Below are 27399 nucleotides of genomic sequence, written 5' to 3' on the forward strand. Positions count from 1 at the left end.
TTGCCACACATCAGGGGGATCTCATGTACAACTCCGCCCGTGTCGTCGTATCTCGCGCTATCCTTGTCTCTTGTGTAGAGTTGAGATGTCAAACAGTTAGCGGCAACGAAGCCAGACTCTAGTTTTTCTGATGGCATCGCCCGCAGCCCTCGTTGCTCTGAGAGCTTAAGTGCCATAGACCAATCAACCAGTCAACCAACCAGTGCACACGTCCAGCATTGCACGTGTCCTTCGAATTTCCGAGCCACTATATGGTTTTGCGCTGAAGCCATCGTAGTACGGCCAGGGAAATGATGGGAGCCTTCTTTATTGCGACCAGAGGTGAAGCCTGCGTTAGCAAATCCTCAGTTTCTTTATTGGATGGTGAATTCATGCGTGGCCTGTTTCAATCTGCAGAGTGGGATAATGCGATGACTGTTGATACCCATCACGTAAGAGATGGGCGTATTTATTGACTATGAAAGAAAATTAAAGTTGTAAGTTTGCGCCCGTCCATGTCTTTCTTGTCCTTGTTTTATTCGTGCTCAACCATTGTTATACCTTCCAAGCGTCAACCAACTCACCCACCTGCAAGTTTTATTGGACCAACCAGGATATAAGAAACGTCAACGCACCTCGAAAAGGTGATCAGTGAGCTCCGAGTTGAGCAGCTGATTGGCCTTTCTCAGCTTGGCGGGAGCTAGGAGCAGGCCTCTCATGAGTGGATCGATGCCACCTTCCCTGAGCATCAAGTGCGGTGCGAAAAAGGCCCTCCTGAGAGGCACCGGGCCTTCGCGCACGGGTCTCCAGTCGGGGCCCAGTCGAAGTAGCACGGGGTTGATCAGGAAGTGACCGAAGCGCATGGCCGCCGTGGCAAACACGTTCACCACTGATGGGTTCAGGTCCTCCATGTAGCCCCTGAAGCAAAATAGCGTTTATATATGAATGACTGCTTCATATAGGGTGCCCCAGATGACGTTAGTCAAGGTGTCGTTTATCTCACTTCGGAGTCATTTATCCATGTCATCATCATAATCAGTCAGACTACGTCCACTGCAGGACAAAGACCTCTGCCATGTTTCCACATGCATACGTCAATTATCCAAGTCACGGGCACACAAAAATGGTATTGTTGACAACGTTGGAGAGAACATCAGAAGCGTAATTGCTATGATAACCCTACATGGTATGAATTTTTTATTGTCGATCACTTATTAAAACTTGGTGAAAATAAGCTGGAATAGCCTTTGTAAGATAGAAATGAAAGCACAAATGGTGAAGAGGTGCCAGCAAAAAAGGTTCGTAGTTTTGTCCACGCAGAGGCATCGTTCAGAGCAATAGCAAGGTTAACTTTTCCGCATGAAGTCCCCAGATATTTCATATATGGAAAGGACGGCGCAGCACTACCAAAATGTGACTGGAAAAGAAAGTTCTCCCTCGCGTCGCGTAAGTATCGCTATTTTTCCAGTGTCAATAGTTGGCCCAGGTCAGTGGAAGGCCATGCACCGTGCCGCTTTTTGGTTCACCCTCGTTTGCCAGGAACACTGTAGTGCAAATAACAGAGTTGACAGTGACGTGCCCTTCCGACGATCAAGTATCACGTGACGTCTCTGCTGAGGTTTCGTGGCTGCATGTTACGTCCCGCATGTGGCAGCGACCGGGCAGGGGCGTGAGCGGATTTTTTTTTCTAGGGGAGGGGAATTTTCTCATTCTCAGCGAGGGGGTGCAACTCTATAAAATGGGTATTGCAAAATAATTTTTTGGGGGGGGGGGGGGCGGGGGAGGTGATTGCACAGGCCCTGTGTGCCACGCCCTGCTAAGCCCCTGCGACCAAGAGTTCTGCCAGAGCGCCTTTTAGCGTACAATACGCGCAATGCTATCTGCTAAACTGGTCAGCTACATTTAATATACCTTGTCAGTGTTATCTGTAAGACCATATGTTTAGAAAAGCGGTACAAGGTTGATCACTTGCACCCATATAAATAAATGAATAAGTAAAAACTTCAGATGCGGGTTTTACTGAATTGTGTTCGGTCAGAAAAATGTATTGCGAGAAATAATGACTACTGAGCAAACACTGAAATAAGAAAAGACGTTTTGGCCCGCCCTACCGGGGCATATTGTTCTCAATTTGGTGACGAAAGGTGAACCACACGCCTCATCACTAAATTGTGAACAAATGAATTTCATTGCACATCGCGAGGCGTATGGCCAACCGGTCATCACCGAACTCAAAACAAGCCACCGCTAGTGTGGCTCCCATAGCATCTATTTTTTTTAATATTTCAATTAGTCCTCGGAGCTTGCCATTTCCCGCCAATGTACAACTTACTTGTACGGTCCCATGGCAGCCATCCCCGCTGGACCGAGAATCTTGGGCAACCAGTGCTCGTAGGTGACGTGCTGCATCTGCGCACCGACAATCTTGCGTGCCTCCTGGTACAGCCGCTCCCCGTCCCAGTGTGGGTTGATCTCGCTGAGCGCTTCGGCTAGACGGTTGTGTTCCCGAAACCAAAGCGTGTGCATGGCGAGCAGGCCGAGTTGCTCGTTGGCGCGCACGTCTCCCGAGAGGAAACAGTCCACGTCATTTATCTGCACGTATTTTTTCTTATTGTACTCAGTGAAACGCTGTAACCAGAGACACGGCAACTGGAGTAGCACGTCAGGTGAAAAACCAGGCAAACCTCTCCAGCTACCCCGTAAAATAATTCTCTCTCTCTCTCTTTCTTTCTCTCTCTCCAGAGACAGCACTTATATGGCACCCTGTAGGCAGCCACCAGAATTGGAGATTTTCTGCACTTCACACAGTGAATTAAGAACACTTTTGAAGTGGGTGCGACTACGAACAAAACAAGACAGAAATTTGCAAATAATCTGCACTTGCTAGCTTTTGGTCAGCCGAAAGGTAACAAGAGTAGCACCACGGCAGACTCCTGGCGACCAAAGTCTACATAGGCAGAAGTATCCTTTACGACGACTTTCACATTCCATTTGCACTGAATGGCTGACAAAGCTTTCACCAACCTCCGAGTTTCTCTTGCAGTCATTCGGTTGCCCATCGTTGAAAGGCAGCAGGTACTTCCCAGAAGGCATGCGGGGTCCCACCCTCAGTAGACCGCGGTCGCTGGTCAGGTTGCGCAGGTGAATGGCTTGCTTGGCTCGGCTGCCGTACACGTTCGAGGCGTCGATGAACGCCGTCAGCTGATTGGTTTGCTCGCGCGGTGCCAGCGCTCCGTAGAACACGGACGTACGACCCGATCCGCAAGCCGTGCTTGAACGGACGAACTCGATGCACCGGTGGCCACGGACACGGCGGTCGTCCGCCGGCACCTGTGTAATGAGATCGCGATACGAGTGAGCGGTAGCTTTTTTAAGTGTGAATACACTTTATAAGCAACCCCAAACCATCCACCGCCGTCGGCGGCGTCCGCAGTCTTCTCTCTATCTTTAAAAGAAAGAGGACTTGGCGGGCCGCAGCGCGACGCTCTACCGAATAAGCCACGGACGCGACGCTGATATCGGTGTCAGTAACGCGCCTTATACCCCCTCCCCCTTCGCTCGCTCCTCTGCTCTCCTCGCTCGCTGCAGCTGCGCACGCACCCCTCTCTCGCGCGCGCCCGCCTTCTCTCTCAGTCTCCCGTCGAGAGCGGGTCATGAGGGGGAGTAAAGTTAAAATCCGTTGGCATTCGCCAGTGAGTAAACGTAAACTCCCCCGTGTGATCAAATTGCGATTCCCAGGAACCATTACACCATAAAGGCACCATATAGTGTGGTTAATAAATATAATAGTGCGAATTAATAAATACCCCTCATAGCATCACCCAGTGTATTCGCACTTAACCATGTTCACCCTCGGGGAAATGCTTGGGAGTTTTTAGAACAATGTCGCTTGCTTTTATCTTGTTTTGGCTGTAGAACATTGACGAGAATAATTCCATGGTTGAGACAGTTTCGGGTCTTCGACTTGGGACCTACTGGCAAAAAGAGATTAAAATAAAAAAGTAAACTTACGTCACTAGCTAACGCTACTGTTTACGCCACGATAAGCGAGTTTGGTATTGTGTAGAAAAATAACGAAGGAAATCTGGAATGAGCATTTGAAATCTTCCTGCATGTTAAGATGACATCAAGTTCAGGGCTTCTTCATTTCAGCAGAATATTTTCATGTGTTAAATGGTAAAATGATAAGACGGAAAGGTTAGAGTAATAAAGAAACAATATAACAAGGACCTTTACGCATTCAGCTTAGTCGACGTTGAAGTGAAAGCCTTCGAATAGTCATTTTATTTGCAATTTTTATATTTAACTTGCCTCACCTGCCCTTCCATTCCGCCCATAATGTTTTTTTTTTTTCAATGCTTCTGCGATAAAGTTCATTGCAAGCTTTTTGCACCTCACCTGATTTTTACACTGCATCCGTAATCGGGACACCTTTGACCAAGGATTATGTCCGTTCATGACATCACTATGTGAGGTCATGCAATGTATTTGCATGGTGACGTCCCCCCAGAACATTATAATGACTTCACATATTTATTACGAGAGCTGGTGTCATTATGATGTCGTGGGATGACGTCATGGCATAATTCTTCGCACCACTCGTGTTGAGGTCGACGCTGCGGCATACTCTGCTGGCACTGCTGCGGTCAATTTTCGGGTTTAAGAAGGCATCCGAAGCCGTCGGCTTCAAAACTAATATTCAAAGAGGGGCAGCCTGATGAGTCTAGCACTGCCCGAGGCAGATCCTATTAGGCACTCGTAATATCCTTATTGTAAATAAAAGGAGCAGAAGGTAAGAAAAGGTCCAGTTAAAAAAAATAAGTACAACAGCGTGCTATGTTGCGATAGTTGGTACGTATCTCAATATTAACTGTGTAGCGCGCATGTTTAACTAAAGAAGAAAAAGAGAGGGCGGAAAAAGAGTGCTCTTTCTGTTTCCTAGTCTTTATTTTAACTCTTGCGCCTTAGGTCTTTCACATTTTTCTATATATACCAACTAGCACAACATCGTGCGTTGCGGAACCTTATTTATATGTGACTCAGAAAACGTATTAGAGTAAGTTATTTTGCGTTATGGTATCACGAGGTGTCAAGCTAAATATTACAGTTGTGCCTTCATCTCTGTGCTTGTCGTTAGAGTAAATGTTTGTTTCCCTGTGCTGTTTGTTCTATTATTACGAGGCAGTGGGCATGGCTCTACCGTCGTGGACAACAGTTCGATGAAAAAGAAGTGGACTCGCCGCGCGAGAGACTGGCAGCTCTGAAGCGTCACTTTGGCATGTAAATATAGGAAATACGCTCATTCCTCTCTTCCGTGTGTTTGCGAGCTCCGTAACAAATTGGTGGGAGTGCTGGGTAACGAAGCGCCATACAACGGAGCTCCGCAGTGGTCGTCAAATCGGAGTTTCCGTGATGGAACACGGGACTGATCCCACGGCCACCTCTCCATCGGCTTCGGCGACGCCCGCACCATCCACGGCAACGCCTCCACTGGCCCCACCCCCACCCACGTACGTGCTGACGCATCCGAAGCATCCTGGAACGTTCTGCGGTACGGACCAAGTTGATGTCGACGACTGGATAGCCGACTACGAACGCACCAGTGCTCTCAACCGGTATGATCCGACTCTTATGCTGGCCAATGTGCTGTTTTACCTGAAAGGCACGGCCAAAGTCTGGTACGAGAACCATGAGGAGGAGATCGGCAGTTGGGACACCTTCAAGGAAAAGCTTCGCGACTTATTTGGGAAGCCCATCGGTCGAAAGGCGGCTGCAAAGAAGGAGTTGTCTATACGTGCTCAGACGTCCACAGAGCCGTATATCTCATATATACAGGACGTGCTGGCTCTATGTCGTAAAGTTGACAACGACATGTCGGAGTCTGACAAGGTTGGCCACGTCCTCAAGGGCATAGCGGACGACGCGTTCAACCTGCTAATGTGCCGGAACTGTGCGACCGTCGACGAAATTATTGAGCAATGCCGGCGTTTTGAACTGGCCAAAAGCAGGCGGATTTCAAGATCATTTACTCGACTGCCGAACACCGCAGCGACGTCCTCCTGCGAAGATGGACTGTCCTCCCATCGGCAGTCTTCACCAGCGTCTGAAATTACGCGAATTGTCCGGCGGGAAATCGAAGCAATTACACCTACTCTTCCCGCCAACGGCCACGTCGATTTGCAAATACCTCAGGTTTGCTTGGTACAGTCGATTGTGCGGGAAGAACTGAGCAATTTGGGCTTCGATGTCTGCGCCGTTGCTCAGTCTCGACCAATTGGCTTCCGTTCAAGGTCGCCGCCTCGCCCCAGGTCACCACCCCAAGAAAGGTCTTATCCACGCTCTCGCAATCCGGCCGAATGGAGAACTGCGGATGATCGGCCGATCTGCTTTAACTGCCGCCGCATAGGTCACGTCGCACGGTATTGCCACAACCATTGGTCTTCGTCCCGAAACCAGTATAACACTGCTCGCCGCACCGATAGCTACCGTCGTTTCCAACCTCCTGAGCCGATCGCCGACAACTACCGCCGGCCTCTGCCCGTCGATTCCTACGCCTGCGATGCCCCTGATACGCAGCACAGCCGCTCACCGTCGCCTCGACGTCACCAGTCTCGTTCGCCGCCAGGACGTCGCCCGTCGTCCCCTTCTCCTCTACGACGACGCCCGACCTCCCCGCTCAATTCTCACCAGGGAAACTAAGCGGTGCAGCTCTTGGAGGTGAAGCTGCATCCTCGGTACCGACCTCAAATCCTCTCCTTGTACTGCCGACACGACGAAATTTGATCGACGTCGACGTTGACGGCCTGACTGTTTCTGCACTTGTTGATACTGGGGCGCATATTTCTGTGATGAGTGCCCGACTTCGTCGCCGCCTGAAGAAAGTGCTCACACCGGCTGCCCCTGGCGTTATTCGTGTCGCCGACGGAAGAAGTCTTGCCATCACAGGAATGTGCACAGCACGCATCACTATCGCCGATCACCCCACATCTGTTCTCTTTGCAGTTATTGAGCAGTGCCCAAATGACCTAATTCTTGGTTTAGATTTCTTGTCCACCCATGCTGCTCTCATCGACTGTGCAACCGGCGTTCTTCAACTTGAACTGCCTCGACTTGGACCTGTGCCGTCCTCACCGTCACACCGCTTGTGCGCTGTTGATTATGTTCGGCTGTCACCGCAAGCCACCACGTGTGTTGCCTTAACGATATCACCAGCTCTTCCTGACGGTGACTACATAGTGTCTCCATTGGTGGATGTGCTCTTGGCTCGAAGTGTTGCTGTGCCGCATACAATCGTGACTATTGTGGACAACTACGTTCAGCTTCCGCTCCTTAACTTCAGTAGTTCGACCCAAGTTCTCCCGCAAGGCATTTCGTTAGCCCACGTTTCCCCACTTGATGCATGTAGCATCGTGGCATTGGACCCTGAAGACTGTTCGTCCCCTACTGCAGCCAGCCGAGCAAACGCACCTAGCGACGAAATCACGATGATGATCGCCCCTGATCTTCTGCCCTGTCAGTTGGCGCAACTTCACCACGTTCTGACTACCTACCGAGATATTTTCGACTTCGATGACCGCCCTTTAGGGCAAACGTCCTTCGTGCGTCATCAAATACATACCGGCGATGCTAATCCTGTTAGACGGCGACCGTATCGTGTTTCCCAGTCCGAACGCCAGGTCATACAACGAGAAGTCGAGAAAATGCTCTCCAAAGGAGTCATAGAGGCCTCTTCAAGTCCATGGGCGTCACCTGTTGTTTTAGTGAAAAAGAAGGATGGCAGCTGGAGATTTTGCGTTGACTACCGTGCCTTGAACAAGATAACCCGCAAAGACGTATATCCGCTGCCACGAATCGACGACGCCCTTGATTGCCTTCATGGCGCGCGATACTTCTCATCTATTGATCTGCGTTCGGGCTACTGGCAAATTTCTGTCGACGACTTAGACCGAGAAAAGACTGCCTTCATCACACCGGACGGCCTTTATCAGTTCAAGGTTATGCCTTTTGGGCTGTGCAACGCCCCGGCAACGTTCGAACGCATGATGGACTCTCTTCTTCGTGGTTATAAATGGTCCATCTGTCTTTGCTACCTCGACGATGTGATTGTTTTTTCCCCAACATTTGAAACTCACTTAACTCGTTTGTCGACCATTTTAGCCGTTTTTCGTCGAGCAGGACTCCAGCTGAACTCGAAAAAGTGCAATTTCGGCCGACAACAAATCACGATCCTTGGTCATCTTGTAAGTGCTGCTGGCGTCCGACCTGACCCTGACAAGATTAGCGCTGTCAAGAATTTCCCTCTGCCTTCTTCAACCAAAGATGTTCGGAGTTTTGTGGGCTTATGCTCGTACTTCCGCCGCTTTATACGAGATTTCGCTACAATTGCACGACCACTAACTGATCTTCTCAAAAAGAACGTGCCCTTCTCGTGGGGCCAAGACCAAGCAGCTGCGTTTTCCACGCTGATCGACCTGCTCATTTCACCACCAATACTGGCTCACTTTGACCCGTCTGCGACGACTGAAGTACGCACAGACGCCAGTGCTCACGGAATCGGCGCCGTCCTCGCTCAACACCAGGGAGGCCAAACGCGTGTTATTGCGTATGCCAGCCGCCTTCTCTCCACATCTGAGCGAAACTATTCGATAACAGAGCGCGAGTGTCTTGCGTTGGTCTGGGCTGTAGCGAAATTTCGCCCCTACTTGTATGGCCGCGAGTTTTCAGTTATTACGGACCACCACGCTCTGTGTTGGCTGTCGTCGCTCAAGGACCCAACTGGTCGCCTAGGTCGCTGGGCTCTACGTCTCCAGGAGTATAACTTCGACGTAATTTATAAGTCGGGCAGGTTGCACCAAGATGCTGATTGTCTCTCGCGTTATCCGGTGGACCCTGCTAGCCTCGCTGTCCATGAAGGCGATTCTTGTGTGCTCGCCATATCTGATTTGCACGACATCGGCACAGAGCAGCGCCGGGACGCAACCCTCAAGAAGGTCATTCAGCGAGTATCTTCAGGACATTCCGACCCTTCTCTCCGTCAATATGTCCTTCGCAACGACATTCTGTATCGTCGCAACATGAAGTCTGATGGCCCGGAATATTTGTTAGTTATTCCCCAACATATGCGTGCCACTATTCTTCAACATCTGCATGACGCACCGACGGCGGGACACCTGGGTTTTTCACGCACCTATCACCGCGTGCGGCAACGGTTCTTTTGGCCTGGCATGTATAAATTTGTGCGCCGTTATGTCGCTGCTTGCGAGCGCTGCCAGCGTCGGAAACGTCCTGCTCTCCGTCCGGCTGGCCTGCTCCAACCTATCGACATTCCCCCGGAACCATTCTTCCGCATCGGCCTCGACTTGCTCGGACCTTTCCCGACGTCCGTGTCAGGCAACAAGTGGATCGCTGTCGCAACCGACTATGCGACCAGATACGCGATAACTCGTGCATTGCCAACTAGCTGCGCTACAGACGTCGCAGACTTTCTCCTAAATGACGTCATTCTGCGGCATGGAGCTCCGCGCCAGCTTTTGACGGATCGGGGCCGCTGCTTCCTCGCAAAAGTTATCGACGAAATCCTCCGGAGCTGCTCTACCGAACATCACCTTACTACTGCCTACCATCCCCAGACTAACGGTCTCACGGAGCGTCTCAACCGAACTCTTACAGACATGTTGTCTATGTACGTCTCTGCTGACCACCGTGACTGGGACGCAATGCTCCCCTACGTTACATTTGCATATAATTCGTCAAGACATGACACCGCCGGCTACTCTCCATTCTTTCTTTTGTACGGCTGCAACCCTGCGTTGCCATTCGACACACTCCTTCCTTCTGCTACTATCCAACCAACGGTGTATGCGCAGGACGCTGCTTCTCGAGCCCGCGTCGCTCGCCAAATCGCGCACACTCGGCTCAGTGCTTCTCAGGCCGCACAAAAAGTCCGCTACGATGACTCGCACCGCGACGTTGACTACCCTGATGACTCTCTTGTCCTACTCTGGACGCCGTATCGACGTGAAGGTTTGTGCGAGAAGCTCCTCCCACGATACACAGGACCCTACAAAGTTCTCCGCAAGGTCACCGACGTCGACTACCTCATCACTCCCGTTCAACCGCACTCATCCTCTGCTACACCATCTACTGATGTTGTTCATGTGTCGCGCCTAAAGCCCTACTATACTGCCAGTCCTGATTGACTTAGGGGCGCCGTGACGGCGCTTTGTTCGCCGGGGGTGATATTACGAGGCAGTGGGCATGGCTCTACCGTCGTGGACAACAGTTCGATGAAAAAGAAGTGGACTCGCCGCGCGAGAGACTGGCAGCTCTGAAGCGTCACTTTGGCATGTAAATATAGGAAATACGCTCATTCCTCTCTTCCGTGTGTTTGCGAGCTCCGTAACACTATAGTGAACTCCACGCTCAGCATTGTTCGACGAACTTCCCCGATTTTCAATATCCGCTTCTGTGAGATATGCTGAACGAAGAAAAAAACGCTTAAAAATTGAACTGTATTTATCAATCAACTTCTTTGTTAGCTTCCATGAAATGAGTGGTAATGATACATTTGTGCATGGATGTTCTTATTTCGCGTGTGTTAGAAGGTCAGTGAAGGTGCGTTAGCTGATTGCGCTGGTGAGGCATCTTAGGCTGCCATTCCGTTAAATTAAACTCATACACCTTCAACGTCTTAAAGAAGCATGAATAGTCCGAAATCGCCTCATACAATTATTACAGCTATTGAACAGCCAGCTCTAGTCTGGTTTATTATAAGATGGCTATTGCGACGTGAATGCGAAGAAAGTCGGGAAGTATGGGGAGATCGACATTCTCTAAATGACTGAACCACGCCAGTGAAAGAAAAACTATCGTGAACATTAGACAGGCTATCGTACTAAACTGCTTGAGCCCGTATCAGGCTTATTTATACATGTTGTTTTATTTCATTTCATTGTATTTATTTACTACTTCAGAAAGCAGAGGGCTTCGGAAAGAAAAGATCAGTGGAGCTTAACTAGGTTTGCAAACCTTCTACAGTCCAACGTCATCCCGCTGAAATACACACATTTTTTTACAAAAATATACATTAACAAAGTGAGAACAATCATTACGCGCACAGTCATCAGCATTTAAAACAAATAAGCTCCCAGAATATTCAGGAAGGCCACACCATGCGAGAAAGTGCACACATCAGTTGCGTGAAAAAAAAAATACGCTAGAAGCTGAGACATACCTTCAACGTTCAATAATGTAAAGATAATTCGTGCTGAAACATTTAAAGCAGAGAGTAAACTAATTCTTCACATTTGTGAATATTAATCTGCACGTGAATATTTAACTTTTTTCGTGAGGCAAGGCCTCTCCATCCCTACGTGGGAGCGGCCCGCGATCCTACCCCTATATAAAACGGGGGTGGAATCTTTCATGACCCAAATAAAGTTTTTCACCAATCCATCCGTCAGTCTTAGAGGGTACACAAGCACACATTCGACTAGTTCTGCTATTCCTTGAAGTATTGGCATATATTTTTATTTCATTTTTACATCAAAGAACTAGGCGTGATTTGTAAAGACTAAATACTTTTGGAATAGCAGCTGTCTGGAAGAGCTGTGCAGAAGGATAATAAATGAGTAAAGCGTAAATAAGTCCCTGGACTTAACACCTACAGGGACAATGTTTCTCAAAGAGCATATCGAAATACGCCGCCAGCCAACAAAGGGAGCGTTGCTTCCACTATGGCAGAATTACAATAAAAAATAAATAAAAGTAGCACAAAAAGGTAATATTTCAAGTTAAATAATGCATAAAATTTACTTAATATCGAAGAATAAGTTTATTTAAAATAAAAACGAGTGAACTGTCACAATAATTTTTGCAAGGAAACTTGATGAATTCATTCAAAAAGGATACTGTTATTTGAAATAAGCTTGGATTGTTACGGCACCTGGCGAAAAAGTTCAGAGCCATGCGCTTATTTATACGTGACCTCTGTGATCCACCTATGCAGCATGACAGCCCGCTGCCGGAGTCAATTTCAAATGTCACACAGAATTAAGCGCAGTTCAACTCATCTAGTGCGCTTCAATTCCGTTTATTAAAAGTGCACAGTCACTTATTACTAGTATGTGCCCTTAAGATCTAACATACCCACAACATAGTTATGTTCTCTCACTCTAAAATCTGCCCAATTGAATCGAAAATTCAACAAACGCTGAATGCTATAGCTCAATTAAAGCTACTTAAAGGAAACATAAGGGAGTTTACAAATTGGGGCCCCAAAAGTTCGGGCCTGTTGCGGCTCGCGGCGCTGTTCTCCAGTTGTCGCTTCGAATCCCAGCGCTGATCACCAGTTGTTGCGGATCGAGGTCTACCCGGTCTTTTGTGGTAGCGTGGTGTAACTTCGGGTGGAGGAAACGAACGTTGACAAAATGGGGATACGAACAACGAACAGGTTAATGGCACTATTTACAATTATTTACAGCATAGAAAGGTTAGGAGTTCACAAACACGAACGTGGTGGTTGAACCGTTACATGGTTCAGAGCGACGTCCCGCACTCTGCGACCTCGTTATAAGCCCTGTCAGGCTTTTCCTTTTTGAGTGGAACACCAATCACACACACACAACAAGCGAGGGGTACGAGCATGCACGGCCCACGTGAAGATCCAATATTGAGTCGTGATCACTGCACTGCAAGGTGGCGCCAGAGGGGCTCTTCTTCGTCGTGTGTGTGCCGCTGGTCGAGGGGTCTCAAGCTCCTGACAGCATACATCAAACGGTCCGCCGATCTGTTCGCTCAATTAGCAGGGCAATTTGTGAGGGCGGCCGCGGTTTCTTCTAAGGAAGATGCTGTCTTTGTTGTCCTCTCTGGAATGGCTTACGGCGTCGTGGTGACACGACGTCTCATCCTCCGGCTAGCAGGGACAATACCTGGAGGGCATAGGCAGCAGGCCAGTCGGCTACATGTTTGAGGATTAAAAGAGCGCCGCTCTCCCGTTAGCTCTGGACGCTGGTTCCGAGAGAACTGGGGTTCCAGGCGTGGGAGCGCTGCCCGGCTACGATTCTCAGCGACAGCATGGCGCCTACTGACGACGGTCATAACAGGCCCCAAAGCACCTTTTTTGTATGGAGTATTTGGGTCAAGCAGAAGCGATGAGCTTGTTAATAGGGTTTGCGGTGCTTTGGACGCTCCCGCTACTCAATGTCACTCCAGTCGTGGCCGAGAGCCGTATACTTCAGTGGTGCCGTCACATTTGTCTGACCCAAAACTTTTGGGGCAGGCTTTGGGGCCCCCACTAAATTCGATGTGTCGCATTGCCAACGCAAAATCTAAACGCGGTTTGGGTTTTCCGCATGCGCAGTGGCCTTAACGCTATTTCGTTGGGTCCCCAAACTTTTGAGGCTCCTATTCGAAAACTCCCTATTAACGTTCCCCAAAGTTCTTTAAGCACCAGACAACACAAGTTTGTAATTGAATGAATACAAATGGAGGTCCCTACTAGTATTATTTTATTCAATATACAAGAATAAGAGAAGAAAAATCTTGCCTCAATAGGGAAACAAGGCATGACGTTGTCGCACGAGTCTGCGCAGTCGACGGTGTCGATGAATCTCTCGTGGCTGATGGCTGGCATCGAGAAGTCCATGTCGTGGTCGAGAAACTGGCCCCACTGCATGAGCATGTGGGAGTGTTCGGAGTCTCCTTCCACAACCTCCGTGGATACTAAACCGGTGGAGACAGCTCGAGCGAGTGGGAGGGGATGCCCATTGACCGGTTTTTCAGCGGTCCATCCTGCGGTAACGACAAAGTGGCGTATATATGCCGAGTGCATGATTGTCAATTAATAGCTAAAAAGGGCTTTTGAGTTATACAAAAAATTATTGAGCATAAAATATGGTTGCAAGTCATATTTTGGCAAAATGCATTGTTATTGTGGAGAATACAAGCACCTTAGTCGACACGTATGCTCCAGCAGTATTTCTCGTTTGGCAATTTCTCATCAATTCAAAGCACTATTTATATATTTCCCTAAGATAATCTTTTTCAATTCATCAAATCACATTAATAGAACTATCATATGACGGCAATGATGTCTACATAGAAACCAATAACTTGCTCTCCTTCTTCCACATTGCCAATAAACGTTTGTTGTTGGCAGATTTTTTTTTTTCAAGCCAGTGTTAAATTTGGCCAGTCTTTTATTTTACGGTCACATTTATAAATACTGTCTGCCGAGTAAACTGCGTGGAATGCTACAGGAAACAATGAAATGAAAGTGTATTGGGTGAATTCGCAGGCAGTTCACGTGTCGAGAATTGGTGTCTTGCTGGGGGAAGGGGGGGGGGTCTCATATCTGCGCAATATGCGTGTCCCAGAGAAACTTTTTGGGTGGCTCCTAACACCAGCTGGTCCAAAGGCAGTTCATCGTCGCAACTTTAAACAATAGGGTGGTGAATGAGCATGCCCAACAGCATTCCTGGCAAGGTCTATAAAGAAGGTATATACACCACTTGAATTTACATTCATTCAACTTATTGTTCCTTCGTTCCTTAAGTACCGCATGATGGGTCTTTCGAATCTTCGTTCATATACTACCTGTGCTTCGTAAACGCATGATCTGAGGAGTTCATTGAGTTAATTTTATGCGCAACGAGCAGCTCACCCACGGGTGTGTTGAATCCGTTCTCGTACTCAGCCGGAAGGAGCCTCTCGAAAGGTGTCAGTGATGCGCCCCACATAGGGTGACGCAGGTTGTTGCAGGTGCCGTCGTACGTGCGGAAGCGACTGTGAAAGCAGGTGTCGGAGCAGTCCGGCACTTGGCGGTGCTGCAGGCAGCCTGACATTTCAGCCAGCAGGTCCAGGTATCCGGGAGACAACAGGTTGTCAACCGACGTGTCTGTGTGTACGAAAAAAAAAGAAGAAAGCCAACACGTTTACTGATTTTTTCATTTCTAAGCATGAAGCCTTAAATGTCTCGTAAATCCGAAAATATGGTGTCTGGTGCTAGCGACAGGCGGTGGCACGAACACTAATGACATTTACTTTCATGACTCCGCAGAAACATGAAATCACACAAAAAGTAAAATGACGATTGACAATCTTGTGACGTCATCGAATGACTATAACTTGGTTAGTTGTGGGTCAATAGTACACACAGATCTTTGGTACAGTAGAACACCGGACAGTTAAGACGAAGAAAACTTGGTGGGTTTGGTGGCGATACAATGCAACTTAGGGAGAAAAAAAAGTCAATTTAGAAAGTGTCTCAAGAGGCCATAGCACTTTGCCTGTGCTCTTAACATTACCTGAACGGATTGTCACTGGACCAGAGCCAATCGAAAGATCTTGTATGGGCACATTGGTATTTATGCACTGCGCTTTCCATTGCTGCACTGATTTTCTATACATATTCATAAGCGCTATAGTATCTGTGAATGACGTCTTAAGGGCCGTCAATCCACCTCTTCGGTGGCCCTGTGCTATCCTCCGCAGTTATGGTAGGGTTTAAGTGGGGCCCAGAACAACCAGTATTGCCAAAACAAAAGCCTCCGAGACCAAGAGCGTTTCGCCGTGTACCATTCTGAAAAAAGGCAAACTGGCACAAAATCAATCGCCTCCTCACCTGAAATGTTGAATCGCATACCGGCCGCTACTTGTTCCTGGATGATGTTGAGCGCCCTCTCGAACACCTCGGCTGCTCTGGCGGAGCGCTGGGCCTCCGAGTCCGGGTAGCGGAATATGCGCAGCAAGTGGGCGTGCCTGTGGCGTCCTCCCACGGTGCTTCGCTTGTTGTTGAGCAAATCTTCGAGTGTACTGTTGACAGCCCTGTCGACTGACTGCTCGGCCTCGTGCAGCGCGGAAAGCACGTACCGGTCACCAGGGTGCGTGCCGGTGTAGCCCTCTATATAGTCTGCGAGATAACGCGTTAAAATGCCCCCATCTTAGGCTGTTGACTTCGCGGTTTCTGTACGTTTAAGGTTTGATTTATCATCACTTCAAGCCTACATGCCTCATTCAGTGGTTCAATTTGAAAAGATGGCGAAAAGGCGAACGAATGCCCTAGAATGGGCCAATCCCCTCTCGGAGCGACATATTGTGCGACTCTCTGCATGCATCTCTATATAATGCTTATATGCATATATAAAGCATAAAAATAACATTAAAATAAGAAAGAATGAGGCACCCAAAGAAATGTTATTTGCGCGAAAAAAAATGTATTTAAAAACAGACATAATTGTGAATAAGGGAATAAGTAAACAGAATAGCAAGAACGAAGACCTTACCCTCATTATATATATGCATGAACGTGGCTGTACACATGACTTCCGTGTTTCATGGCCTTGATAGCGCTTGACGTAACGACAGTTAATCGAGGAAATCATTCGTGGTAAATAATCCGGTGGAACGCCATAAATTATAAATAAATTAACCTTTATAATTACGTTTCATCATTTTAGTGTTAAAAATTATGACAACCTTTATATGCCGCTAGGCAGGCATTTCAACTAGTTTGTTTGGTTCAGTTATAAAGAACATAACGTGAAAGAACAAGAGCTCAACAAGTAACTTGGTACCTTGACTGCTTATTTGCCCAGGTTTTGCGCTAACATTATGTTCTCATTAGAACCAATGATAGTTGCGGCTTTAGAAAATGTGTGGTTTTTCCGCGCTGCTACCGAAACGCTAAACATTGGTACTTTAATGTATTGAATAAAATTGCTTAGTTATCTACTGTTAAGTGTAGTAACTAGGAAAATGTCTGGTTAAGAAGCTTGCCTCTCATGCATTCCTCCACTTAGTGCTGCAGTGATGAACGAAATCAAGGATATGGTTCGAGTGACTTGTTTGTTTTTTAGGCTCACCCTAGCCAAGCCAATCAGCAACGAAGCCAAACAAAGCTGAAAGTCCACTATTTGTACTTTCAAGTTACACGTGATTCGATGGTTGCGTGTTCGGGTGCGACCAAATGCAAATATGTTCACACCCTTCATTTCATTGTCATTTGTGTCATAAGTACTGCATTAGAACTAAACATCTCGAATATTGTCAATAATGATTTCGTTGGCTTCTCGGTCGGTGTCAAGTGGCGTCATCCATTGGCCGATGCGGAGTGGTTGACAAACTCATCGCCGGAGCACTCCACTAAGGTGGAGGGCAACAGGAGGCAATCTACCAATGGAACACACGCGCTCCGACTAGAGCAAATGGCAGGGTCCAAATGGAACACGAAGTGTGCTTCTCTTTTCTGGCATCAGTGGGCGTGCTGGGCACTGAGACGCTACTCTAGCAAAACGTGAGCTCCGACCAAGGAGGATTAAAGAAAAATTGCTGGAGTGGAAGCTCCCGCAACGCCTTGCTAGTAGAAGTGAAGCCAGCTTTTGCCACTGCCAAGATGGCGGAAATATGCTCTTTTCTGATAGTGCCCACTTAAAGATCAAGTGTCTTTGATATGTTATGTAAATGCTGCGTCAGTTCTATATTAAAAGATAGTTGTTCCCGTCGAAATAACACACATAAACGAGTATGGATGACTGAATCTTCAAAGAACTTTGCCTTTATTTAGAGGCTCACTAAGGAAAACTAGTAACTGTAAGACGCACTTGGAGCACTATGTGACCCGAAAAAGTTCCCACATTAAACTCATTGGGCGTGCGAGGGTAACGCTTCGTTTTTAATCGCTGAAGGGTGATGCTTTATCATGCCCCTAGTGAGATGGCCGCCACAGCCGCCATCAATTCTGCGCAACAATTTCCCCTTCAGAATTTTTTTTTTCGATCCTCCTTGGCTCCGACGCGAGGCGCAAGTGACGCGACCGGCGTCCGTTGGCACGCCCGAGGTCGGCACCGTTTCAAGGCACGGGGCGCTCTCGACTTCTGGTCAAATCCTCTGATTTTTTCGGAGTAGAAAAAGTTGCTCCGTGGAGTGGATCTCGCTACTGAGCTGCTCCAGATCTGCCAATGGAACATACAGGTTGCACTCACAATCTGCTAATAGAATTGACTTGCTCCGCATGGAGCAGAAGAAGGAATTACCGGAAGTGCTCCGAATCGGCCAATGTATGACACCAAAGGTTGTGCTGCTTCCCAAGAAACTTCCGGTTACTTCTGTAATCATCTTCTAACGCTACGCAAAAAGCTTCCGTTGTGAGTTGTGCGTCAGTAATGGATAACTTGTTTTCGCAGTTTCTGATAAAGGAAAGGAGCGTAAAGTATAGGAAATAATTTCATGATGTTGTGTGTAGCTCAGAAGAAAATATATTTATAATATTTGGCCAGTTACAGGAACGAAAGTGTTGAAAATAAGCAGGCTAGTTGCTGACGATTAATTCCCTTGCCAAAGCTTTCAGCCTGATCCATAAAAATAACATTGAAAGCTTCTTGCATTTCCAAAGCGTCCTCATTAAAGTGGGACAACTCTAAAGCTACGGGTATTCAGGGTTCATATTGTCACAAACAGATCCTTTTGCCCTGTATTGCTCCTGCTGCGACAACAGCATGCACCTACCCCGGACGAGTATGTAGAAAGGGGCCGATGCTCGGCCCATCTCGTTCTCGGCGACGCACTCGTAGCGGCCTTCGTCCCGTGGTTGTACGTTCACCACGCGAAGGCCATCTGGTCCCGCGCTGAATCGCCCACCGAGCGGTAGCGGTGCGCCGTCCTTGTGCCACGACAGGGTTGGCGCCGGGTGTCCCTCGGCCATGCACAGCACCTCGACGGTGGACCCCGGGTCTGCCTCGGTGTTTGCCGGTGCACTCACGAAATGTGGAGATGCTGCATGCGGCAAAGTCACAGTGTAAAAATCATCACCATCATCATCATCATCATCATCATCATCATCATCATCATCCTGACTACGCCCACTGCAGGACAAAGGTATCTCTCTTGTTCCGCCAGTTAACCCGGTTCTGTGCTTGCTGCTGCCAAGTTATACCCACAAACTTCTTAATCTCATCTACCCACCTAACCTTCTGTCTCCCCCTAACCCGCTTGCCTTCTCTTAAAATTCAGTTAGTTACCCTTAACGACCAGCGGTTATCCTGTCTACGCGCTACATGCCCGGCCCATGTTCATTTCTTCTTCTTGATTCCAGCTATGATATCTTTAACCCCCGTTTGTTCCCTAATCTACTCTGCTTCTATTCTTGTCTCTTAAGGTTACACCTACCATTTTTCTTTCCATTGCTCGCTGCGTCGTCCTCAATTTGGTGTAAAATCACCAGCATGTTATACTCTCAAATATTTGAATGCGAAATATCTCTGTGCAGTTTGGTTATGCGTTATGTTCTACAGCGGTTAGCAAAGCTCAACTCGAATGTGGCGCAGTATAGCCTGAACCAGTTTGACTGACTCCTAGAATCGCTGGGCGCTGTTGCCGAAATAATACCTCGGTATGCATTCGTAATCTCTCGGCAACAAAACCTGAAGCTATGTCGCTCTCGCGTCAATCAAACCGTTTAAGGACACTCTCCGGAGCGTTCGAGTCAAGCTTGCTGAGAACTTTGTATTCGAGAACCAGACGCGCTGCAAGATTTAATTAGGCGCATAGCAAGGTACAGGCAATAATTTATCTTAACATCGTTGTAATCATCACCACCACCACCACAATAATAATAATAATAATAATAATAATAATAATAATAATAATAATAATAATAATAATAATAATAATAATAATCACTAGCAGCAGCAACAGCCTGGTGACTGCGCCCACTGCAGAGAATGACACTGCATTGCCCCTCAGTGATCCTTTTCCTCATTTGCCGAAGCTTTCTGGACTTCAGGTAGCGTCACAGTGTCCCCAGAAACAGCCCGCCATTGACCAACCGGAGATGCTGACTGATGCCGTAATGGTGACGTCAATATGTTTGCCTCGTAGGTCGTCATGATGACGTCACATTGTGAATTCACAACAAACCCTTCCCTCCACGCACCACACTCACTCGGAGAAGGCTACGTGCATTTTTTTACAGCTCCACGCAAGCCGCGTCTGGGAGCCTCGTGAACTCTCGCGCGTGAATTTCGTGCAGGTGAACGCCAGCGGAGGTTAGGAAATGCGCTCTACTTAAAAGTGATGGTTGAGGTCTATTTAAAACTTGGAGTGGGTCATAACAGGGAAACGAAACGTGCCTTCATTAAAGCAGTTGCAGCTTTGTGGCGCGTCAAGAAATAGAAGAATGTAAGCTTGTATGGTGTGAAATACGACTATGTTGAGCAAAATTTTAAAGACGATAGCCTTTCTTAGGGATCTTTGAAGCAAAAATTTTTGTCTATCTGTCTGTACAATTGCCTGTTTGTCCACTATTAATGGTACTTCGTACTTTGAACGGCACTAGCCCATGCCCTGAACGGCCGACCCCATCGGCAGCACCCACCAATGTTGCTCAAGCTTCAGCGTTTATATACATGTGCGGTTGTCAATTAAAAACCAATAATCGCGCATATCTGAGGCACCATAGAAACACATATATTCTGTATGTATGTCTTTTACTAGAAAAACAGACCTCAGTAGTTCTAAAAACCGTAGCGTTTATCACGCTTCGCTGACCGTGCAATGCTTGCACAAAAAGGCGAGTGTTTCCAACGCTTTGCTAAGACGACACGGTGGTGGCTCCTACCGGTCGCCTTGCGTTCTGCACCTTATCACCTCTGAGACGGGCGCACACGCCCGTCTTGTTTTCTAAGAAAACTGCCAGATAACGCTCACGTCACACGTATGACGTCACTTGATGCGCTCGTTTGCCTCCACTGCGCGCTCGAGGCACTCTAACGCAGCGCCTCCAGAATACAACCGATTTCTTGCGCAAAACATTAAATAAATGCTTTGTTCACTCTCCTCACACGCAACACTATCGTCTTTTTACGACATTTGCATATCAACATGCAGACACGGGGCCAATTTTTTGTTATGCATTTTTTTACACACCACTGCATTTATATTACGTTTCACAAGCTGTTTGCAGCCCTGTGAAAGGTACGGCCACTCTCAGCCAATCATGGAAGAGCACACTTCCTTAGTCTTTTCTATACGCGCATGTCGTATCCATTAATTTGACAGGTGGCCCGATCTCTATGAAAATAGGGGCACTGAACTAATTGTCTCTGGTTGTTTTTTTTTTTTGTATTAGATGGCGCTTGGCACTTTTTTGTTGTGTTTTGCTCTTTTTAGACGGAACGACCAGCTTTGCAATGAAACTGGTCCGACGTTTTCTATTTCTATTTATTGTTATCATAATTCGTTCCTATGAGTTTTCGTCACGTTTGAATTCTAAATGCGAAGCATTTCTTAGCGAACTTCGTCGACTTTGAGCGTATCTATCTATCTATCTATCTATCTATCTATCTATCTATCTATCTATCTATCTATCTATCAATCTATCTATCCACCCGCCTATGACGTTTAGCTTTCCTGGCGGTTCCGATATTGGTGTCAATACGAAACTTGGTATGGGATAACATGACTGCATGAAGAACATATCTCACTGGTCATAACATGAAAATCATCACATGTATGCCATGAATGTCATAATTTATATTTCATGTTCCAGCAGCTCTTGCGCTGGTTTCATTCACATGGCATGTTGCAAAACTGGTATTGTATGGCACAATTGCATGGCGAAAAGGCGACAGACCCTAACATGAAAATCATCACATGCGTATCATGTAACAACATGACTGCATGTCACGCCTATGATGCGCTCACGGCCATTTCGCTAGCTTCATTTATACCAGATTTGGTACAACAGTACGTGAATGAATGAAGAAAATATGATACTGGTGCAAACATACAAACATGAGATGCGTGTCATGTAACATTACTTCATGCTACGCTCATGATGCGCTCGCGGCTGTTTCGCCAGCTTCACATGTACCAAACTCGGTATTACGCGACGCGAGCGGATGACATAGGTAAAGGACACATCCAAACATGATAATCAGGACATGCGTGTCATGTAACAACATGACTACATGTCACACTCATGATGCGCTCGCGGCCATTTCACTAGCTTCACATATGCCAAATTTGGTATTGCGTGACGTCAATGGATGATAAAGGTATGCGACTGGTGCAAACATGATAATCATGAGATGCGTGTCATGTGAGAACATGACTACAAGCCACAGTCAAAGCACCAATACATTTCAACGTGGCGTGGTGCGCGTTCTCGCCAGCGTTCATTTTGTCGCGTCACGCCGGCGTTGCCATGCCAGGCTCCGGTCCTGCCATATACTCGCAGGCGCATGCCGCACTTCGTTGCTTTGAGGCATGCGCGTCTCAGGGCGTCCGGCGTCCCTCCGTCACGAAAAAAAAATGGCAGCATATCCACGGAGTGAATGATGGAGAGTGGGGCGAAGAATTCGTCCGTCCATTCGTTCTTGCTTCCGTCCGTCCATGCGTCCGTCAGTATGACCATCCATGCGTCCATCAGCCCGTCTGTGCGTGCGTCTGTTCGTGCGTCCATCTCTGCGTTCATCCGTGCAGCCGCCCCTGCGTTCGTTCATGCGTCCATCCATGCATCTCTCTATGTGTCCGTTCGTCCATCTATTCAACACTCCAAGTACCACCATCTCGCATCTTTTCATCATATTATTCCCCATATAGAAGCACCGCCATCCAGCGGACATTCCAAGGACTAAACGAGGGGTGGCACACGCACACTTTTTTACGGCTTGCGCTTCGGGTCTACTTCCCACCTTCAACCACCTCGAGTTGATGGTATAAACTAGTTCACTGTATTCATGGCACTGCAGCCCAATGCTCGCTAAACCTTTCTAAAACCAAGGAGGTTACGCCCAGCGAGTATGACGTAGCAAACTTTTTCAGTCAGATAGTGCTCAATGTACATGCCAATGGCTGATAATGGGAAATGAGAGGCGGAGATTTCGGCTTTTACTTTCTTACGGCTTGCGCTTCGTATCTACTTCCCATTTTTAACCACCTCGAGTTCATTCATGGCATATACAATTTCATTGTATACATGGCACTGTGGCTCAACACTCGCTAAACCTTTCTAAAACCAACGAGGTTACACCCAGCGAGTATAACGTAGCAACCCTTTCTTGTCAGATAGTGCTCAATGTACATGCCAATGGCTGCTAATGGTGATCGCAGCTTGCGCGTTAACTAAAAGCCGAATGCTGCTGTCTCTCATACCCCATTAGCAGCCATTGACATGTACATTGAGCATTATTTTTTATTGTTTAACAACGCACAGAAGAAGTCTCTCACCGGCACAACCTTGGAGGTCAAAATGTTATACTTGTTACATACTAGGAGGGACGAACGGGTGCCGCTATAAGGAGTTTCGTCCCTAAAAGGGAGTTGCGGTGTTGTCCGCGTAACGCGTCGGCACAAAATGCAGCATGTCGCATTTTGCGCCGGTTGCCGTCAGGCCACGCCGACGGACGCTGGTCGCACCGGCCGCGCCGGGCGTCGGACTATAGAATGCTCGCGTTTTGCTAACGCAGCGCCGGTGTGCCCAGCGTGCGCAGGCGTCAACGCTACATGGAGTATATTGGGCCCTTCAAGATGCGCTCGTGGCCGTTTTGCTAGCTCGACATATACTAAATTAGGTGTCACATGACGTTAACGGATGACGAAATTTATGACTGGTGCAAACATAATAATCCTGACACGCGTGTCATGCAAGAACACGACAACATACCATGCTCATGGCGTGCGCGCGGGCGTTTCGCTAGCTCCACGTATACTAAACTTGGTATCAGGTGAAGTGAATAGATGACGAAGGTAAACGACACATTCAAACATGACAATCATGACACGGAAGTCATGTACGGTGTCATTTACGTCATCCTCGTAACATTGTGCTGATTTGAAAGTGACATATCAACCTTTCTTATTCGTGCGTCGCATATCGTCGATTCCCCGTGTACATGTGATCTTCCAATTTTTTTTTCCACCGACACAGTGCAGCGTTCGCTCGCTCATCTAGGTTGTTTTGCGGTCCTCTTCATGAGTGATTCCACTCTTGCACTGTCCTCGCACTTGACGCGAAGCCCTTCGAGAACGTGTAAAAGTATATGTTTCGCCAGCTTTGGAAAACCGCGTACGTTGGAAGGTTGGCTCACTGGTCGCACAGCTTGAGAGGCATCTTGCACTGACACAACCAACTCGAGCGACGCCTTGTCTCCAAATGGAGGCGAACCATCGCTCCACAGCATGCCTCCACAGAGATGCGCCCTTGCCTTCCTCTTTTAATTTCACAAACGATAGGATCACCCTGCACGCTTTGAAAAAGTCAATCCTAACAATGTTTACGATTTATGTAGTGTAGCCTGAAAAATAGAGTTTTGTTGTTAAAATATTTCAGGGAATATTTGATGTGCCCCTACAGCCCTGATTGAACGAGAGAGCTGTACTTTTGGCTGCTCTGCTTACAGCTTGTGAAAAGCGCTATGCTCGTAACGCTGAAAAAATGCATCTGAAGTATATTTCGCATAGTGCGCTTATTCTGAGCCCCCCCCCCCCCCCAAGGCCGAGCCATTCTGAATGATGAGCTCGATAAAATTTTGGAGTCGTTGATAGATTGATTTTCTTAATGCCCGGAATATTATGTAAGCTCAGATAAAAGTTCTACGCTGCGGTAAAAGGACTCTTGAGCTACTCAAATAAAAAGACACAGCATATTGTTCAGACAAAAAGAGTCAACAAAAGGATAAATTTTGAGAGTTGACAGAGTGGCGTTTGGTGGATGCCATGTGCGATTAACCATTGAAGCACTGATTGCTCATATTATGTCGTCACAAATGTGTAGGGATCCAGGCACTCGGGTTGTGAATCGAGCATCAAACACCACGGGATGGCTTGAAGCTCTCTCATAGTGGAGTACCTCTAGTACTTTAAATCGTTATCCACTTTTTTTAAACACACAAATGTGTAGGCTTTTAGCGAGACGGCTCAGTGCTCTCCCATAGTTGAGTGCGAAGTACTCGAAATCGTTAGACATTTTTTCTAAACACAATTTTTTCTAAACAGTAACTCTGCATATATTTCATGCTAAACACCACACTATAAAATACTTTGTCTAGCCTTGAATCTAAAAAAGAGAAAAACGTGGCCCATCCCCCTATATATGAATAGGTATAAAACGAAAGTAATACGTGTCTTTGCAGAGGTAACTGAGCGTTTCTGCTGGATTGCTTGAGCAACAAATTGCAAATTCACGTTAGGCACGGCAAGCAGCTAAAAGCTTGCAACTTACATTTCAATCAGAAATCGTGCACAAAATCAGCATACACAGGACGAGCGCGGACTGAGAACTGCCACAGCTCGACACACAAAGCGCGCTGTTCAAACAGAAAGACGCGCAAAACAAGCGCACAAGTATACACCGAACAAGCCCGAACAACTGTCACAATTCTTCCTGCGTTGTGTGTCAGCAGCGCAATCCTTTTCGTAGACGCGGCCGTGGCAGCGTGCGAATGAACCTTCATCCTCTGCCGAATCACGAGTCTGGTAAGCCCGCGCGCTTGAGAGACCACGCTCCGTGGAGCCAGGTGGCGCTCAGCGCAGGCGATGTCCTTTAGAGCGCGCCCAACGCAAGCCTGTCGTGCGATTTCACCACTGATTTCACCACTGATGTCCCAGTCCTATAAGCTTCACAGCTAAAGCTTTGAAGCTTATAGGACTGGGAAACACTGTTAGGTGTATATAAATTCTCTGCCGTAAGAATTCTAGACAACGATCGTTTTGTGGCGCAGTGGTTTGCGCCGCACGCTGAGAATCGAGAGGTTGCTGGTTGGACTCCACGTGGCAGATGCTTGACTTTTAATTTTTTGTCGTTGCAATTTTAGTATATATTTTTCAACAGCACTTCCGTGATGGAAGCAAGTCAGTGGAGCCGTGGGAGACCCTGGCATAAAACAATTTTGTGTTAATAAACATTATAAAAATAGCTTTGTACTCTCCCACGGGAGACTACTTTTCCGTGACAGAAAAGTATGCATTCTGTGACGAAAATGGTGCCAGTTTATTCTCTATGGGGCCAGTGCAAAAAAAGTACCTGCCAAAAGGCACTCACTCCAACTATTCTCATGAGTGTGAACTGTGGAAGACGTACTAAATTTTTATGGCGACAATTCTCACCCTTATGTTATGATGCCTAATGTTTATATAGGTACTGGATGTTTGGTGGAAAAGATATGATGTGTATGGATTGAAGCAGGGTCTTGTCGAATCTGGCGCCATGTATGGTTATAACTACATATATAGTGATTACTTAAATATATTAAGTTAATGAGCAATAGGAGGCTATAAGAGTGGAAAACCAGTAGGTCCGGCATTCTTTTTTCCTGCTGCTGTTGACCCCTTTTTAGCAAAACCAACTTATGTAAGGCCAAGGTAATCCAGATTTGGGTGCACGTTAAAGAACCACAGGTGGTCAAAATTTCCGGAGCCCTCCAGTACGGCGTCTCTCATAATCATATGGTCGTTTTGGGACGTTCAACCCTACATATCTATCTATCAAGGTCAAGTTAATCACGCGTTGCCCCGTGCCTGTGCTGGGACCAGGTGAATCCGGCAAAACGCCACGACGCAGCCGTGCAATCAATGCCGCACTGCGTCGCTGTTGTCTGAGTGCCTGTAGCACGGGCTGTGCATTACGAAGCTTTCGACCTCATATGAAACAATAGAAATACGCACATGTAAATAAGACAAATCGCTCATAACATGTCCAATAGTATGAGGTGCTGATTTTAGATCTTTTTTATTTTGCGTTGCGAATTGTATAAAGTGCTTATAAAAGGACACTAAGCAGGAAAAAGTGCTTGGCTTAGTTTGACCAACTGTACCGTGAGAACTCGATTGTCATATGTTTCACCATCATAAGTTCATCATCAGCGGCGAAAATCTAGATTGAAATTTCACTTATAGATATTGTGCCGAAATAGTTTTGCGTGATGTAAAAAGTGGCAAAATGTATTTGGGCAATTTTCGTGGCATTTCCTCAACAAATATTTTTGAAATTTCATATTCTAAGTCTATGACACAAAAAGATGACAATGTACTTCATTTTTATTGATTGGAGGCTACGTAAGATCCAGTTCATACCTTCAAAATTTCTTACGTCCTGATGTTCAGAACAGGCGTCACAAGGTGGCGCTGCTACCCACCTTTTCGTTTCGCTCTATTTTTTTTCCCTCACCGAGCGCTTTGTGACGCCAACAGTGGTGTTTTCGGGATTGGGAAATTGTTCCCCATTAATTCGCGAAAAATAGTTTCGTTCTTAAAAGTCCATAAAAGGCGAAAGCCTTGTATGCCTTGTGAAACGCGAGAATTCACCATTGGTGTGGACCATCGTCCCGTGGTGTCGGCGTCAAGACGTGATAACGTCTCAAGACATCACATATCGCCAAAGTTTGCAACATCACTAAGGCATCACTATTACGTCACGTAACGTAG

At 47.2% G+C, this 27399-nt stretch overlaps 1 protein-coding gene across 2 annotated transcripts in view; it reads right to left on the reverse strand.

Moving 5' to 3' along the window:
* Pxn (Peroxidasin) overlaps nucleotides 1–27399 on the reverse strand; it is a 96200-nt gene that overhangs the window by 18144 nt on the left and 50657 nt on the right. For both annotated transcript variants that reach the window (XM_037415247.2, XM_075873716.1), the window contains 7 exons: nucleotides 18484–18750; nucleotides 15602–15889; nucleotides 14642–14875; nucleotides 13526–13770; nucleotides 3004–3309; nucleotides 2312–2571; nucleotides 615–897 (listed from right to left, as the gene is read on the reverse strand). In XM_037415247.2, the coding sequence (XP_037271144.2) occupies nucleotides 615–897; nucleotides 2312–2571; nucleotides 3004–3309; nucleotides 13526–13770; nucleotides 14642–14875; nucleotides 15602–15889; nucleotides 18484–18750 (1883 nt within the window). The remainder of the gene's footprint in view (nucleotides 1–614; nucleotides 898–2311; nucleotides 2572–3003; nucleotides 3310–13525; nucleotides 13771–14641; nucleotides 14876–15601; nucleotides 15890–18483; nucleotides 18751–27399) is intronic.

Source organism: Rhipicephalus microplus, chromosome 9 (assembly GCF_043290135.1).
Source record: "Rhipicephalus microplus isolate Deutch F79 chromosome 9, USDA_Rmic, whole genome shotgun sequence".
Classification (NCBI taxonomy): Eukaryota; Metazoa; Arthropoda; class Arachnida; order Ixodida; family Ixodidae; genus Rhipicephalus; species Rhipicephalus microplus.